Consider the following 14,153-nt stretch of genomic DNA (forward strand, 5'->3'; position numbering starts at 1 on the left):
AAGGAAATGTTCCAGATGAACAGAGACCAAAGAGACTTGACAAAAATGAATGTTATTTTAAAAACCTGCCAAAAAAAAAAAAAGGCTGGTGGGGAGCGGCGGGGAGAGAGAGAGAGGCTTGACAACTAAATGCAGGAACCTAAATTAGAAACTGGACCTACCATAAAGGTCATTATTGGGGCAATTGGCAATATTTGAATAGGGTTTGTGGATTCAGTAGTAATATTGGATCCATATTAACTTCCTGATTTTGCTGGTTGTACTGTGCTTGTGTACAGAGAGCATCCTCCTACTTAGGAGTATTAAAGGGCAATGAAACATCATAACACTTATTCTTTACTGACCAAAAAATTAACAATTGGGGAATCTAAGCTTGATATACTATTGCTATAATTATTATGTATATTTGAACTTACTTCACAGAAAAGGAACAACATAAAAAATACTTTCCCAGGCCATTCATTAGAATGGTAGAACTTGATTGCACCTTTTTCCTATTTCCTGTTAGGACCAATGAAGGAATATTGGTAACTCTGTTAACCTTACTTACCAGTAGGGTTATGCCAGTGGTTTATAGAGCTGATAAGCTGCCTTATCGACTCTTTGCAAGTGCATTGTTTATTACAATCAATTTAATAGACAGATCTTTACCAGGGTCTTCCTTGAGATATAACGGATACTTGCAGAGTAAAAGACTGATTGTTAGATTATTCACTGAATGGGTTTGATGTGTAGGTCTTGGGTGTCAGTTCATGAATCTGACCTTTACCTATCAAAGAAACTGGTATAAACCATGATAGGAAAAAAAAGGAGAGAAGTTATTTTATTGTTCATCCTTATAAAACATTCTGTTATTAGATTTGTACCTCATGAAAAGTTTTAAGGACATAAAATGTATACTAATTTTGGGGGAGTAAATTTGCTACTATAATTTTAAGATACAGACATAAAACTGTCAAATATATGTTACTGGTATTACACTGTAAATAAAGAGATAAAAAAGTACCTTAGTATATCTATAAGGAATAATGTCACTGAAGGCCGCAGAGGCTGAGAAGAGAGGACAGAACTGCTGAATAATCTTTGGTAGATAGGAACATGGAAAACAGAATATCAAATATATTTGTTTTGGGCCAGGAGAAATAGTATATTAGGACAAACTGTGTGTCTAAGGATAGTACTAGAATGTTAAACAGACACAGATAGATATTATATAATGTAGGTAAGATTAAGAAATAGCACGTCACAATTGCAGTGTTAGGAATTTAGGAGTGGGAAGACTTAGACATTGTCGTAAAGTCCCATAGCCTGCTTAGTTCATGCGCGGGTTCTGTGGTGGTGAACCACCAGCTTAGATAATGGGATTTTATCGGGGGACGTCTGTGGTAGCAAAATACATATGAAATGCAAAATAAATGCTGATAGAAATCAGATGAAATTAAAAGGCTAAATAATGGAGGAGGTATTAATGGAAGAACAAGCAAAAGCAGGTATGCTTGGAAAAGGAGAAAAATAGATTGAGAATAATCATTATTGTGGGAAGAGCACGTGGTACCAGTAAATTGAACTACTAACAACAAATAGAATTTATTTAGGACTTATTGTGTGCCAGATACTGTTCTAAGTGCTTGACTTCTTTCCTCAACCACTCTGTGAGAATAGATTTTACATATGAAGAAACAGACATGAATAATTGGGTAACTTGTGTGGAGCTGAGGTTCAGATGCAAGCATTCTATCGACAATACTACGTAGAAAACACAGGATTCCACCATGATTTGGTAGATTTGGTAGGTGAAGTAAAGGCAGCTTCAGTTGCTCCTTATGTTAAGCTCATCCACCTAGAGTTACTCATTCAGCTGATATAATTTACAGTATTATCTGCAGAGAATGACCTTTTCACACCAATCCAAAAGAAAGTACTACTATAATTAAACTGTGGGCAAAATAATGTAGAATTTTAAAAAAACCATCCAACTGAAATCCAAGTTGTTACTGATCAATTAATGAGGCGATAATTAAACAGAAACTAGTCAACATGGTTGATTGTAGATCAGTACCTAAAATTTGTCTTTGCATTTCACATCCTTTGAGATATATTTAATTACATTTATAACACATGTATACTTAATATAATCTTTTGTGACAGATTAACAGACCTTCACCATCCTTAATGTCTAATTCCTCTTGATGTTTTTGTCATTATTACATATATATTTGAGAGAGAAATAAAAGACTGTTTCCAAGGTGATAGTGATAAAGAAGAAACTTACGAAAAATGGTTGTCTCCTTTTGTTTTCAGAAAACAAGTTTTCTCATTTCTCTCTAGAAGGGCACGAGAGGTATCCTAACTATATTCTGGAATAATAAAGTATTTTAGTAAATAGAAGAACAGGATAAAGAAAACCTACTCTCTTTGTGTTATATTAAGATATAAGACTGTGTTATAGTTCATATTAAAATATTAAGAATTATTCATTATTAGAATAAAATATTTGAGTTATTTTTCTTATCGTTTACCTGAGAAGTAAATGTTGAGGCACATAACTTAGCAAAGTTATTAGATATAAATAATAGGAAAATTATGTGCTTCTTATTGTCAATATCTTAACTTCTAGAATTTTTTTAAAAAAGTGTATTTGTATTCTACATATCCAACAGCAGTTTATGTAGAAGTCAGTGAACTATGGTAATGTTGGGTGGTGGTAATATCCCACTTTAATTAACTGCATGACATAGAGATTCCTTTGTTATTGAGGAGTGTGAATATACCTCATCTGTTTGATATACATCTAATAATCATATTTTTGTTAGCAATAGTTAAAGAGATAAGAACCAAAAGAACCAGTAAATATCTTTATCTCTAAAACAGTCTTCTTTTCTTTCAAGGTAAAATACGCACTGACTGACTACTATGTACAAGCACTGTATCTTAGTATTTAGATTTACGTCTGTTACTTTTGCTTTTGACATGTGGATTTAAGTGATATACTCTGAGGAGAATTGCAAGATAATTGCTTCTATAACTTACATAATTTATATGGCTCTATAATTTCCTTATATATGAAATAGAAGGAAGAGAGGGTTGGGCTGGAGTATATTATTTCCAGGATCCTTACCAGCTTTATAGTCAAATCAGAAAACTGCAGATCTTTTTCCATGTTTTATGCAGATTAATTATTTTTAAGGTAATCTCTGAAAGCCTATTAAAGGTGCAGGAACTAATTATTCCTTTCTGAAAATTAGTTATGGCTTGATTAACAAGCAAGTCTTTTTCATCCTTGGTATTGTTTTCAGAAGTAGAAGCAAGATATTCGATCAGAGTCTTTAAACTAGTGGAATACCTTGATTTTTATCTTAGATTTAATTCTACGCAATGCTAATCATCTTAACATTTGATGATTAAAAAAAAGAATTTCAAATTTGTGTATAACAAAAAAGAAGACTCGTATGGTGAATCAAAAACACTTCTTACAGCCTGCATTGTCCCCAATTTTTATTATTTTTGGAAATACTTTTTGGCAAATATTTTGTTTTGTAAGTTTTACATTCCTAATGTTGAAAAAAATTGTTTAGCAGGTGCCTGCTCCAATAGAAGCTGTAACTGTGTCATGAGGTATCTCGGAGGAAGTGCCTTTTTTGTTTTTTAATGGTAAAGGATGTAAGTAATCTCTCTCAAATGTCAGATTAATTTAGGGTGTGCACTTTCTTTTTCCCTTATGATTACGTAGGTAGGAAAATTGAATGTTCCAAACAACTCATGGAAAATATTCCACATCAACATTGTTTGTACCACAAATGCAGTTAAATTCTTTTAATGGAATACAGAGTTACAGGTAGATTGTTAAATATGAGAAAATGCTTTCTTGAAATAGGAAGGAAATTGTGTTTTTGAACAGTTGTTTCAAACATCATAAATATTCTTATTATAAATGATTTTTATCTACACTGATCTCTTTGATTAAGCCAGGGGAAAGTTATCAGAAAATAGAGCATGTTGAGATGAATTTCATGAATTCCACCCACCATAGCCTTGCTCTGATTAATTCAAATTTATAATGTCAATATTTTAAATAGAATTTAATCTTGAAATGATTACAGAATGGTGTGAAATGTGGTGTCCTTATACTAAAGATTACAGTAGTACATGTCTTTTTAGAGTTTACACTTTTTGAAAGCTGGCAGGACCTCCATTTGGATGTTCTCACATTGTCTTTATTTCCCCTTTATCTCTGATGTTGTAAATGATTAGTTTTATGATGATTCTGCTTATGGTTAGGGAAACCAGTTGTAGATACGGAAGAATATATGTGGGAAGATGTGTCTTTCTCAGTAGCCCAGGTGCGAGATGGGTGGCAGGTTTGGATAAGGCGGTAGTGGTGCAGATGCAGAGAACCTGGGCAGTTTGAAAGCCTTTTGAGTCAGCTGTTACTCCTAAACCTGTTTCCTATGCTCTTCGGCATAATCTCTCTACTTGCTCTCAACCTTTTTCCACTGTGCCTTCTGTATCTCTTGCTTTGTCATCAGCCATGTCCCCTGGATTCTCAGCCTTTTCTCTGAATGTTCTGCCTCTTAACTTGCCTTAACAGAAAGAAACCTGGGGGGAGATTTGCTCTCATACTGCATGCACCTCAGAGATGGGAGTTGGGAATGTTTTTCTCCTGGTGTCACTCTAGATAACTGTTCCCCTCCCTCTTATAAAACCCTTGTTCTTTGAAGCTCACTTTCATTGGTCTACATCACCACCTCCCCTTCCTCTTGTCAACCTTCACGTTCCCTCGCCTGCATCCCTCCCCCTGCAACTGAAGACTAGCAACCAGTTCATGGTCTGTCTCTCTGCCTCAACACAACCGTTAGTCCTTATGTTTTCCCTCCATTCGTGAATCCACTTCCATTTTTCTATCATTTATCCAGCTTAGATTCCCTGGCCTATAATTGTAGTCATTCACTTAACAAATCCCTTAACTTCTTCAACCCCTTCATTCTTCCATCAATACCAAACTCAAATGAACTCAACCTCTTGCTTTCTTTATGCCCATCTCAAACAAGGTACCTGAGCATTGCTGGAGGATGGTCCATACCATTACCTGGCCACAGTGTCTCACTGCAGCTGCGCTTTGAACCCTGTGTGGCAGTTTTGCTGTTTTTCCAAAAGGTCACTCTTCTCCCTTTTCCTCAGTGACTGTTTCATATCTTGACCTCTGTGTTCCCAGTTCCCAGTTTCCTCCCCCAGTTTATATTACTCCTGAGTATACTACTTCTCTCCACTACCAGTAGTCTAGACCTGGTCCCCATAATTCTTATTTTTGTTTCATCTAATGCATTCTCCAAGCTGTAGCCAGAACGATCTTTTAAAAATACAAAGCTAATGATGTCACTCTCCAGTTGGAATCCTTTAGTGTTTCCCACTGTTCCATCCTCTCTCTGGGTGCCATGTTCTCCTTGGTTTCCTGTCTTCTGCACACTGGTTTCAAATAAGCTAAGCTCTTTCTTGCCTCGGATTTTTTTTCTACATGATATTCTCTCTGGATATTCCCACCTACCACTACCACATTAACTCCCACTCACTCTTCAGATCTTAGCTTAAAGATCACCTCCTTAGAGAGGTCTTCCTTCCTGCTGAGAAGTAAAGAGTAATGAGCATAAGAAGAGAGTAAAAAAATTGCTGAAGATGATTTGTGATCTTTCAGAATACAGTTTTAGCAGCCAGATTGTAGAAGGTTAAGGGGAAAGGTATGTAGTAAGAAAGTAGGTGCAGAGCAACTTATTCTACAACCGGTCAGAGAGAAGAGGAGAATAAATAGTTTGGTGGTTGGAGGGCATAGCGGGCCAAGTGCACGTGCTTTGAAAATATGGGAATCCTGTGTGTGCTTGAAAACGGAGGGGAAGCGGCCAGTGTGTGAATGTCAGTAGAGGAAAGAAGATGGTTGATGATGCATGAAAATAAGAGGACTTATGTCTCAACGTCTCATGGCTTCAGTTTTGGCAAAGAGGAGAGGAGGTCATCTGCCAAGAGTGTGGGTCAGTATTAGATGATAATTAGTGTAAAGTCGTACACTTGAGTCCTATGCCTGTTTAAAGACTAACTTTATGTTTGAGTTAGTGTTTCTAAATAGAGATGTTGAGTCTTTGGATTGTTTTTTAAATACAGAGTTTTAAAATAATTTAAAATATTATGGTGTTTTCATGGTGCTAGAACAGTTCTACAATATCGTCTGCCTTGAAAGGTGTGAAATTTTATTTGAGCCCCAGAGTTTTATGTCATTTGTCACTTCACTCTTGGTCTCTCTTATCCCCACACTGAATTTTACTTAATTTGTTAACTTTTATTGCCTATTAAAGGAAGAATCTTAAAAACTTCCAACCTCAAACAGAGGTCTTTGAGCAAAACAAAAATCCCTTTCCTGTATTAGAATTTGCCATATCAGAAATTAACTCTCTAAATATATCTTAAATAAAAGGGCTTTGCAACCATCAAACTGTAGAATATGAGACCTAGAGGAGTTCTTCACCATTGCTGGTTTAACTCCCTCGTTTTCAGATGAGAATGAGAGTTGAGAAAGAGAGATTGTCTGAAATGTGTTGTCAGCTTGGGTGTTGTAGATGAAATCAGTAAATCTACAACCAGAGAAATTGAAAAGAGTATTGCTCTGTTAACCAAAATGAAGTTTTAAAACAACAGCTACTATTTATTGTGTGCTGTTAGTGAAAGATCTAAAGTAGGTATTGATTGTATGCTATAATGAAAGAGGAATTAGGCACTTACACGTCTCCTCACTTAAAAAATTTTTATAAAATACATATACAATTTTATACATATATAAAATTCAAAAAGTGTGAGTGGGTTTGCAGTGAAAAGCAAGCTTCCCTTCCATCTCTGTCCCTCAGCCACTCTGCTCCTCTTATACATTTGTCCAGCGATATTCTATGCATTTAAAACACACACTTAAAAGGTTTTTCCTTAATAAATGATAGCATATTTTATATAGTATTCTGTATTTTCTTGGAGATGGTTTCATATCAGTATGTATAGAGATGCCTCATTTTTAAAGAAGGGGCACTAGGTTCTTATATGCTGCAGGTTATGTTTATATGATACACTTTAAGGACAGCTTGGCTGGGTATAAAAAGAGAATGTTGGGGGGCAACATTTTCTTTTTTTCGTACTTATACCACATTGCTCTGTGGTCTTCTGTATCAGTGTTGCTCTTGAGAAGTTAAGCTGACCTGAGTTTTTTTCCTTGCTTGTGCATGATTTCATATTTTTGCCTAAATAGCCACATAATTCTTTCTTTATTCTTAATGTTCCATAATCATCATTGATCTACAAATTCAAGGTTTTATTTATTTTGCAAAGCTTTACCCTAAATGAATCTACATTTACTCTTCTTTCTTTCTTTCCTTTTTTTTGGGCCGTGCCACGCAGCTTGTGGGATCTTAGTTCTCCCAACCAGGGATTGAACCCAGGCCCTCAGCAGTGAAAGCGCTGAGTCCTAACCGCTGAACTGCCAGAGAATTCCCTGTTCTTTCTTTATAGCATTTTCGAAGGAGAATTTGTATATACTTTGGATCCCATTTCTCCCTCCTCCATATCTATTGTCTTCTCTATAAATTGTTTTTATATTGTTGGTCTTTTCCACTTTGTTTTATATGATTTCTGTATGTCCTTTTCTTTCTTTTTAGTCACACTTATTCTATTTTTAGTGCTTCTTAATGTGGCTTTTATCTCTATAATGTTATTTTTCTCTTCATTTTTTTCTAAGTTCTGCCAGCTTGATTTTCATTTCCTTCTGTTGTTGTTCAATCTCTTCTTTGAACCTTTGTTTTTCTTCTTTGAGCTCATTTTTTTTTAAAGAAGGGTCACGTTTCCTATGGTTGTCTTTGAGACTTTGGAGAATTATTTATCTGAACTCTTCCTGTGTTTCTTTGAGGAGTTCTTGTGTTACATGCTCTTTATTTACCTTTTTCTTTTTACAAATTTTTTTTGAGAATTGTATGCAAAGATTCAGTATTGATTGTTTTCTGATTATTATTTATGTTGCAATAAGGTAAGTGGTTGGTTATAAGCATGGGCAGCCTACAGCTTTTCCTTGTCAGGCTTGTTACCCTAATACCCTCTCACCATATCTGTTACTTCCTTTGCCCTAGATTTCATTTCTCATTAGTTTTGGCATTGAAAAGATAGGGTGGTTCTTTATGTCAGGTTCTCAGTGTCGTACTAGTGAAATGCCACTTACACTCTGCCTCTGCTGCTTCAGTCCCCTTGGCTGAAGAGTTAGGTGTAAACAATATGTATGGCATAGTAACAAGAATTCTTCAGTGGTCTGCCTCCACCTTTTTATGGTATTAAACTGTGGTTTAAAGAGACATTCCCTACCTCTCCTACGGTTTATACTTACATCTAGCTTCCACTCATCTAATGATAGCATCAGTAGAATCATTGCATCTACTGTTCAGAACTATGGGAGTTTTGTTTTGTTGTTTGTTTTTGTTGTTTAGAAATCTGTTTATTGCTTGAGGCCTGACAAGGCATGTGATGGCTTTCAGCATGTTCTCTTCCCTCATTTAAAATTTGCAGATATGTTTCATAGCTTAGGATTTGGAGCTTATCCCTTCAGTTATATAGTGAAGTTGCAAATTTAGACTCATTACTTACCAGGTGTATAAGGAAATGTAGTTTTTTTTTTTTTATCACATATGATCTTTAGTAGGGGGCGAGGGGGAAGAAAAACTTGCTAATAAGCAGGATCTTGGTCTCTTTTGGTTTAACTCGTTTCTTTCAGGTACTACAGTACTTCAGGTTTCTTCCTCTCCCTCCCACTTCCACTAACATGTGGATTCTGGGTGAATGTGAGAGGGGCCTCTGGGGATGCGGTCACATTGGTCTCATAACCATGGAGGTGGGACAGAGAACTCAAACCCACAGTGTCCTTGCAAGGCTTTGCTGCAAAAGGACCTGGACCGGTGACTGTTGATCCTGTTTGTCATCAAAGAGGCTTCTAAAAAGAAACGAAATTGAGCTATTTGTAATGAGGTGGATAGACCTAGAGTCTGTCATACAGAGTGAAGTAAGTCAGAAAGAGAGAGACAGATACCGTATGCTAACACATATATATGGAATTTAAGAAAAAAAAGATGTCGTGAAGAACCTAGGGGTAAGACAGGAATAAAGACACAGACCTACTAGAGAATGGACTTGAGGATATGGGAAGGGGGAAGGGTAAGCTGTGACAAAGCAAGAGAGAGGCATGGACGTATATACACTACCAAACAAGGTAGATAGCTAGTGGGAAGCAGCTGCATAGCACAGGGAGATCAGCTTGTTGCTTTGTGACCGCCTGGAGGGGTGGGATAGGGAGGGTGGGAGGAAGGGAGACACAAGAGGGAAGAGATATGGGAACATATGTATATATATAACTGATTCATTTTGTTGTAAAGCAGAAACTAACACACCATTGTAAAGCAATTATACTCCAATAAAGATGTTAAAAAAAAAAGAGGCTTCTGCTACCCGTGGTCCTGGTTACTATTTGCCTTCAGTCATGGAGTCCCCAGTTCTATGTGGTCTTTATCCTGACCCAGACTCTCTCTAGTCATCTCAGTAGGACAGGTAGAAACTTTTAGATTCCTACTACTATGATGTACTGGGATCATCTTTCCAGCCTGTTTCTCCATCAGTGCTATATTGTTATTCCCGCTATGTTCCAGAAGTAGACCTGTAGCCCAGATATTTTTAGGGTACTTGCTACCAGTCAGAATACCATCTCTCTCTACTGCCACCCCCATACCTGTTTCCAAGGATCCATGAAAGAGAGGAAATGGGGCTACTGCGATCTCTCCATCTTCTGTCTTTCCTTCATATAATTTAATTTTCATGTTTCTGTCTGGAAGGAACTTGCGTTCTGTCCTTCTTGCCAAGGTAACATTCACATCCACTCATCCAGTAGCAGAGGATACAGGGAGAGAAATCGATTTATCAGGAAGGGAAGATAAATCAAAGGTAGTTCAAAAATACTGTTTTCAGTTTTTGAAGAGGTATGTTTTTTCCTTATGTTTTCATTGTTTAAGAGTCAGATTTATTGAGGTACAATCTGTATAAAATTTACTCTTTTTAATTGTGTGGTTTGGTTGAGTTTTGACAAAATATATAGTTGTGTAATCAGCACCAATATCAAGATTTAGGACATTGCCATCACCCCCACAATTTCCCTCATTCCCCTTCCTAGTCAGTCACCCTCCTACCCTTGCCTCCTACCAACCGCCGGTCTGATTCCTGCCATATAATGTCAAATACATGGGATCACACAGTGTGTATTCTTTTGTTTCAGCCTCCTTTCACTTAGCATAATGTTTTGAAATGCTTATTGCTAGTTAGATCATTGTGTGGATATACCGTATTTGTTTATCCATTATTCAGTTCATTTGGACTTTTGGGGTTTTTCCAGTTTGAGGCTGATGTAAACATTCTGCTATATATATTCTGCTATCATAAACAAGCTTCTCAGAGCTTTCATGTATAGGTCTTTGTGTGTACATGGCCTTTCAATTCTCTGGGGTTTTCTAAAGTGGGTCTACTATTTTGCATTCCTGCCAGCAATGTATGAAAGTTTCAGTTGCTCCACTGTTTACCAGCTCCTAGTATTACCACTCTGTTTAATTTTAGCGGATGTGGAACACTCTTTCATTATAACTTTAATTTGGCTTTCCCTAATGACCATTTCATTATTTTGAGCATCTTTTCGTGTGCTTGTCATCCGTCTCCTTTGATGCAGTGTCTATTCAAATCTTTCGTCCATTAAAAAGAAAATGAGTTGGTTTTGTTTTTGCGTTATAAGTTCTTTATATATTTTGGATACAAGTCCATTATTTTGCATATATTTTTTCACAACCTGTGGCTTGACTTTCCTTTTCTTAAAAGTGTCTTTCAAACAGAAGTTTTAAATTTTGATGAAGTTAAATTCATCTGTTTTTTCTCATAAGATTTGCATTTTTTGTATCCTAAGAAATCTTTGCCTGGCCCTAAGTCATAAAGATTTTCTCTCATGTTTTCCAAAAGTTTTATAGTTTTAGGCTTTGCATTTAGTTAGTTAGTTTTTTTTTTTTTTTGCGGTACGCGGGCCTCTCACTGTTGTGGCCTCTCCCGTTGCGGCGCACAGGCTCCGGACGCGCAGGCTCTGTGGCTATGGCTCACGGGCCCAGCCGCTCCGCGGTATGTGGGATCTTTCCGGACCGGGGCACGAACCTGTGTCCCCTGCAGCGGCACGTGGACTCTCAACCACTGTGCCACCAGGGAAGCCCTATGTCTCCGTTTTTTAGATCTTCTTTAATTTCTCATAAAGTAATGCTTCTGGTTTTTGAAAAAATAAAGTCCACCCTCCATGTTTTCATTTGTTACTTATTTTTTAACAGCTTCATTGAGATACAATTCACATACCGTGTAATTTACCTGTTTGAGTATAATTCAGTAGAGTGTAGTATATTCACAGAGTTGTGCCACCATCACCACAGTCAATTTTAGAACAGTTTCATCATGTCCAACAAGAAAGCCTATTACGCATAGCCACCACCCCTCAACCTCCCCGCCCCAGTCCATTCCCCTCACGACTCCTGCTTAACACAGCTGCTAGTTTGCTTCCTGTCTCTTCCAGATTTTTCTATTCTGGATTTCCTATAAGTGGAACTATATAATTTGTGGTCCTCTGTGACTGTCTTCTTGCAGTTACCATGTTTTCAGGGTTCATCTATGTTGTAGCATGTGTTAGTATTTCATCCTTTTTAAATTGCCAAATAATATTCCACCATATGGATATATCACAGTTTGTTTTGACATTCATAAAAATGGTTTATTTCAGGGTGTAACAACTTGGTTCTTCCTCTAACATGATTTGAGTAGATTAGATTCTTTCCTCAGTTCCCCTTCATGTGCCCCAATGATAGCAATTACGGTTTCATTGTCAGCCCTGTTGACTGGAAATTAATATCAGATAACAAATTTTAAATGATTATCATTCAAAACCTTTCTTTACAACCTCTAACTTTTTTTTAACAAATAAAACTTTTATAATTGATTACTGAACTTTTTTTAACTTTTAAATTTAGAAATATTTTAAAGCAATATTTCAGTTTTAGAATATCTTTTTAGCATTTAATATTTGTAAAACCTACCTACTAAGAGCTTCTTTTGGAAATCTTTCATTGCATAAGGAGATACTTAATTTGGGGGGCAAGGGCTAAATAGGATCATTTAAAATGGATCAGTGCTGCTTTAATCAAAACTGTAGCCTTTTCTGCTTCTCAGACCTTTATCATGTAGTATTTTAATAGTAAGTAATCTGTGAGATAGTACGATTATCTGACCTTATTTTTAAAACTAGTTTAAAGGTAAGACAGTAAAATTACTAGAGACAGGGGAAGAGAGAAAATATTTAGGACCTACCATGACAAGCATATTGGTAGAGACTTTCATATGTTAACTTATTTAATCTTTAGAGCACCCCCCTCTCAGATAGCTATTTTTACTGTGTTATAGTTTGGGAACTGAAGCTCAGAGAGGTTAAATACTCCAACTTAGTAAACAGCTTGCACTTGATAAAGCAACAGTGTCAAGTGAGACCCAAGTCAGTGTGATTCCAAAGCCATTGTTTTTTCTTCCATGTAACTGGATTGTACTGTGGGTACAGAGAGGCCACTAAACCCAGAAACGCAAGCCAGTGTGTGATACATGTCCTACTGATACTTCAGTACATAGCCAATAACATATCTTTGCGGAAATATATATACATAAATACCTATCCAAACATATACATCTAAATATATAGGTACACACGTATTCTTCTAAACAGTGTTAAGTCTGTGTGCCTTTGATTATAGTGAGTGAGTATCTTTTAAGAGAATCGATAGTGAAAGAATTGTTAGGGATCAATGTATCTTGGCTGTGCCACAGGTTTATTTTGAAACTTCAGCAAACTTAAATCTCTCTTTGTTAGGTTGTTTACTGTAGACTTAAAGTAGTGTTATTTTCGCTTACTTCTCACATTGAAGAGTTAGCAAATGAGTGAATGAAAAGGAAGAAGTAAGGAATGGTACTTTTAAGTTAGCTTTGAGGGTTTTTTTCCTTTCAATTACTTTTATTTATTTGAATAATAAAATTTTTCTATTAAGAATATCTGTTTTAAAAGGTAATGGGCTTTTGGAGGTAACTTCTTGAATGACGACTGGATGAAATCATTTATGATGGACAGAAATAGGACAGAAGTTTGCAAAGTTCAAATAGACTTTTGATATTCAACGCCAAAAACTTTTGCCTAATTAAAGCTTCTGTTTAATTAAGATAACAATGCATAGTCCTTCATTAAAATTAACACAGAAAAAGTTCTTTGTCGGTCCTTGGAGAGGATATTATGTGCAAGCCCTGTTGTGTGGGTCGCAAAATGTCACTGGCATTTATATGCATTACTCGTCTAATTGCAGTAAATGTAGCACGCTGGATAGGGTTAGACTTAGAAGGCTGCTTGTTACTTACTGGAAATCACTTGAAACCTCAGTACCCAGAGGCAGCTGTGCCCAGGTCCTCACCTCTCCCCAGAGATGGCTGAGAAGACTCTCATAGGACCCTGTCTTTCATGGTGAGAGCAGTAAACATGACAGGTTGTTTGGGGAGCCATCTGTTTAAAATGGCTGCTGCTTTGTATGCAGCAGTGAACTTGAGATCAGTTTTCTGTCTTTCTTCATGGTAACAGTCTTATTTGGTGTCACAACAGGTGGAAGTTGATGAGTCGAAACTAAATGTGACCGGCGCGTGGAACCTGGCTTCACCCTTATTGTCTGTCAACGTTGATGGCACGCAGAGGATGATACAGGTAAATGTTCTGGTGAGGTGCTTAGAGGGCTCCATCAAGTCCAGAATCCTTACCAATACCTGTGTGGTTAATACTTACAGACAGAGTATGGAAAACCTACATTTTATCCACCTCATACATTTTATAGTTGAAAACACTTTTTCTTATTTTAGAGGATCTTGAGTTAAGTCCTATTCTGAGGAATCAGTGTGTTCCTTTTTCAGGCAGTCTGGGAAGGTTATATATTATACTTTGTTATAAAGCATCCTGCGTGCCTTTCTAAAAACATCGGAAGATTAGCAGTTTTCTTTGCCGT

General features: G+C 36.6%; 1 protein-coding gene across 8 annotated transcripts in view; it reads left to right on the forward strand.

The window, feature by feature from the left end:
* PCCA (propionyl-CoA carboxylase subunit alpha) overlaps positions 1–14,153 on the forward strand; it is a 389,666-nt gene that overhangs the window by 261,652 nt on the left and 113,861 nt on the right. For 6 of the 8 annotated variants that reach the window (XM_073795382.1, XM_019920938.3, XM_073795384.1 and 3 more), the window contains one exon: positions 13,760–13,858. The exons of 1 other annotated variant lie outside the window; for it this stretch is intronic. In XM_073795382.1, the coding sequence (XP_073651483.1) occupies positions 13,760–13,858 (99 nt within the window). Of the gene's footprint in view, positions 1–13,759; positions 13,860–14,153 lie in introns of those variants that run through there. One more of the 8 variants, XM_073795388.1, reaches the window with a different exon arrangement.

The sequence above is a fragment of the Tursiops truncatus genome, chromosome 18, assembly GCF_011762595.2.
Source record: "Tursiops truncatus isolate mTurTru1 chromosome 18, mTurTru1.mat.Y, whole genome shotgun sequence".
NCBI classification, from domain to species: domain Eukaryota; kingdom Metazoa; phylum Chordata; class Mammalia; order Artiodactyla; family Delphinidae; genus Tursiops; species Tursiops truncatus.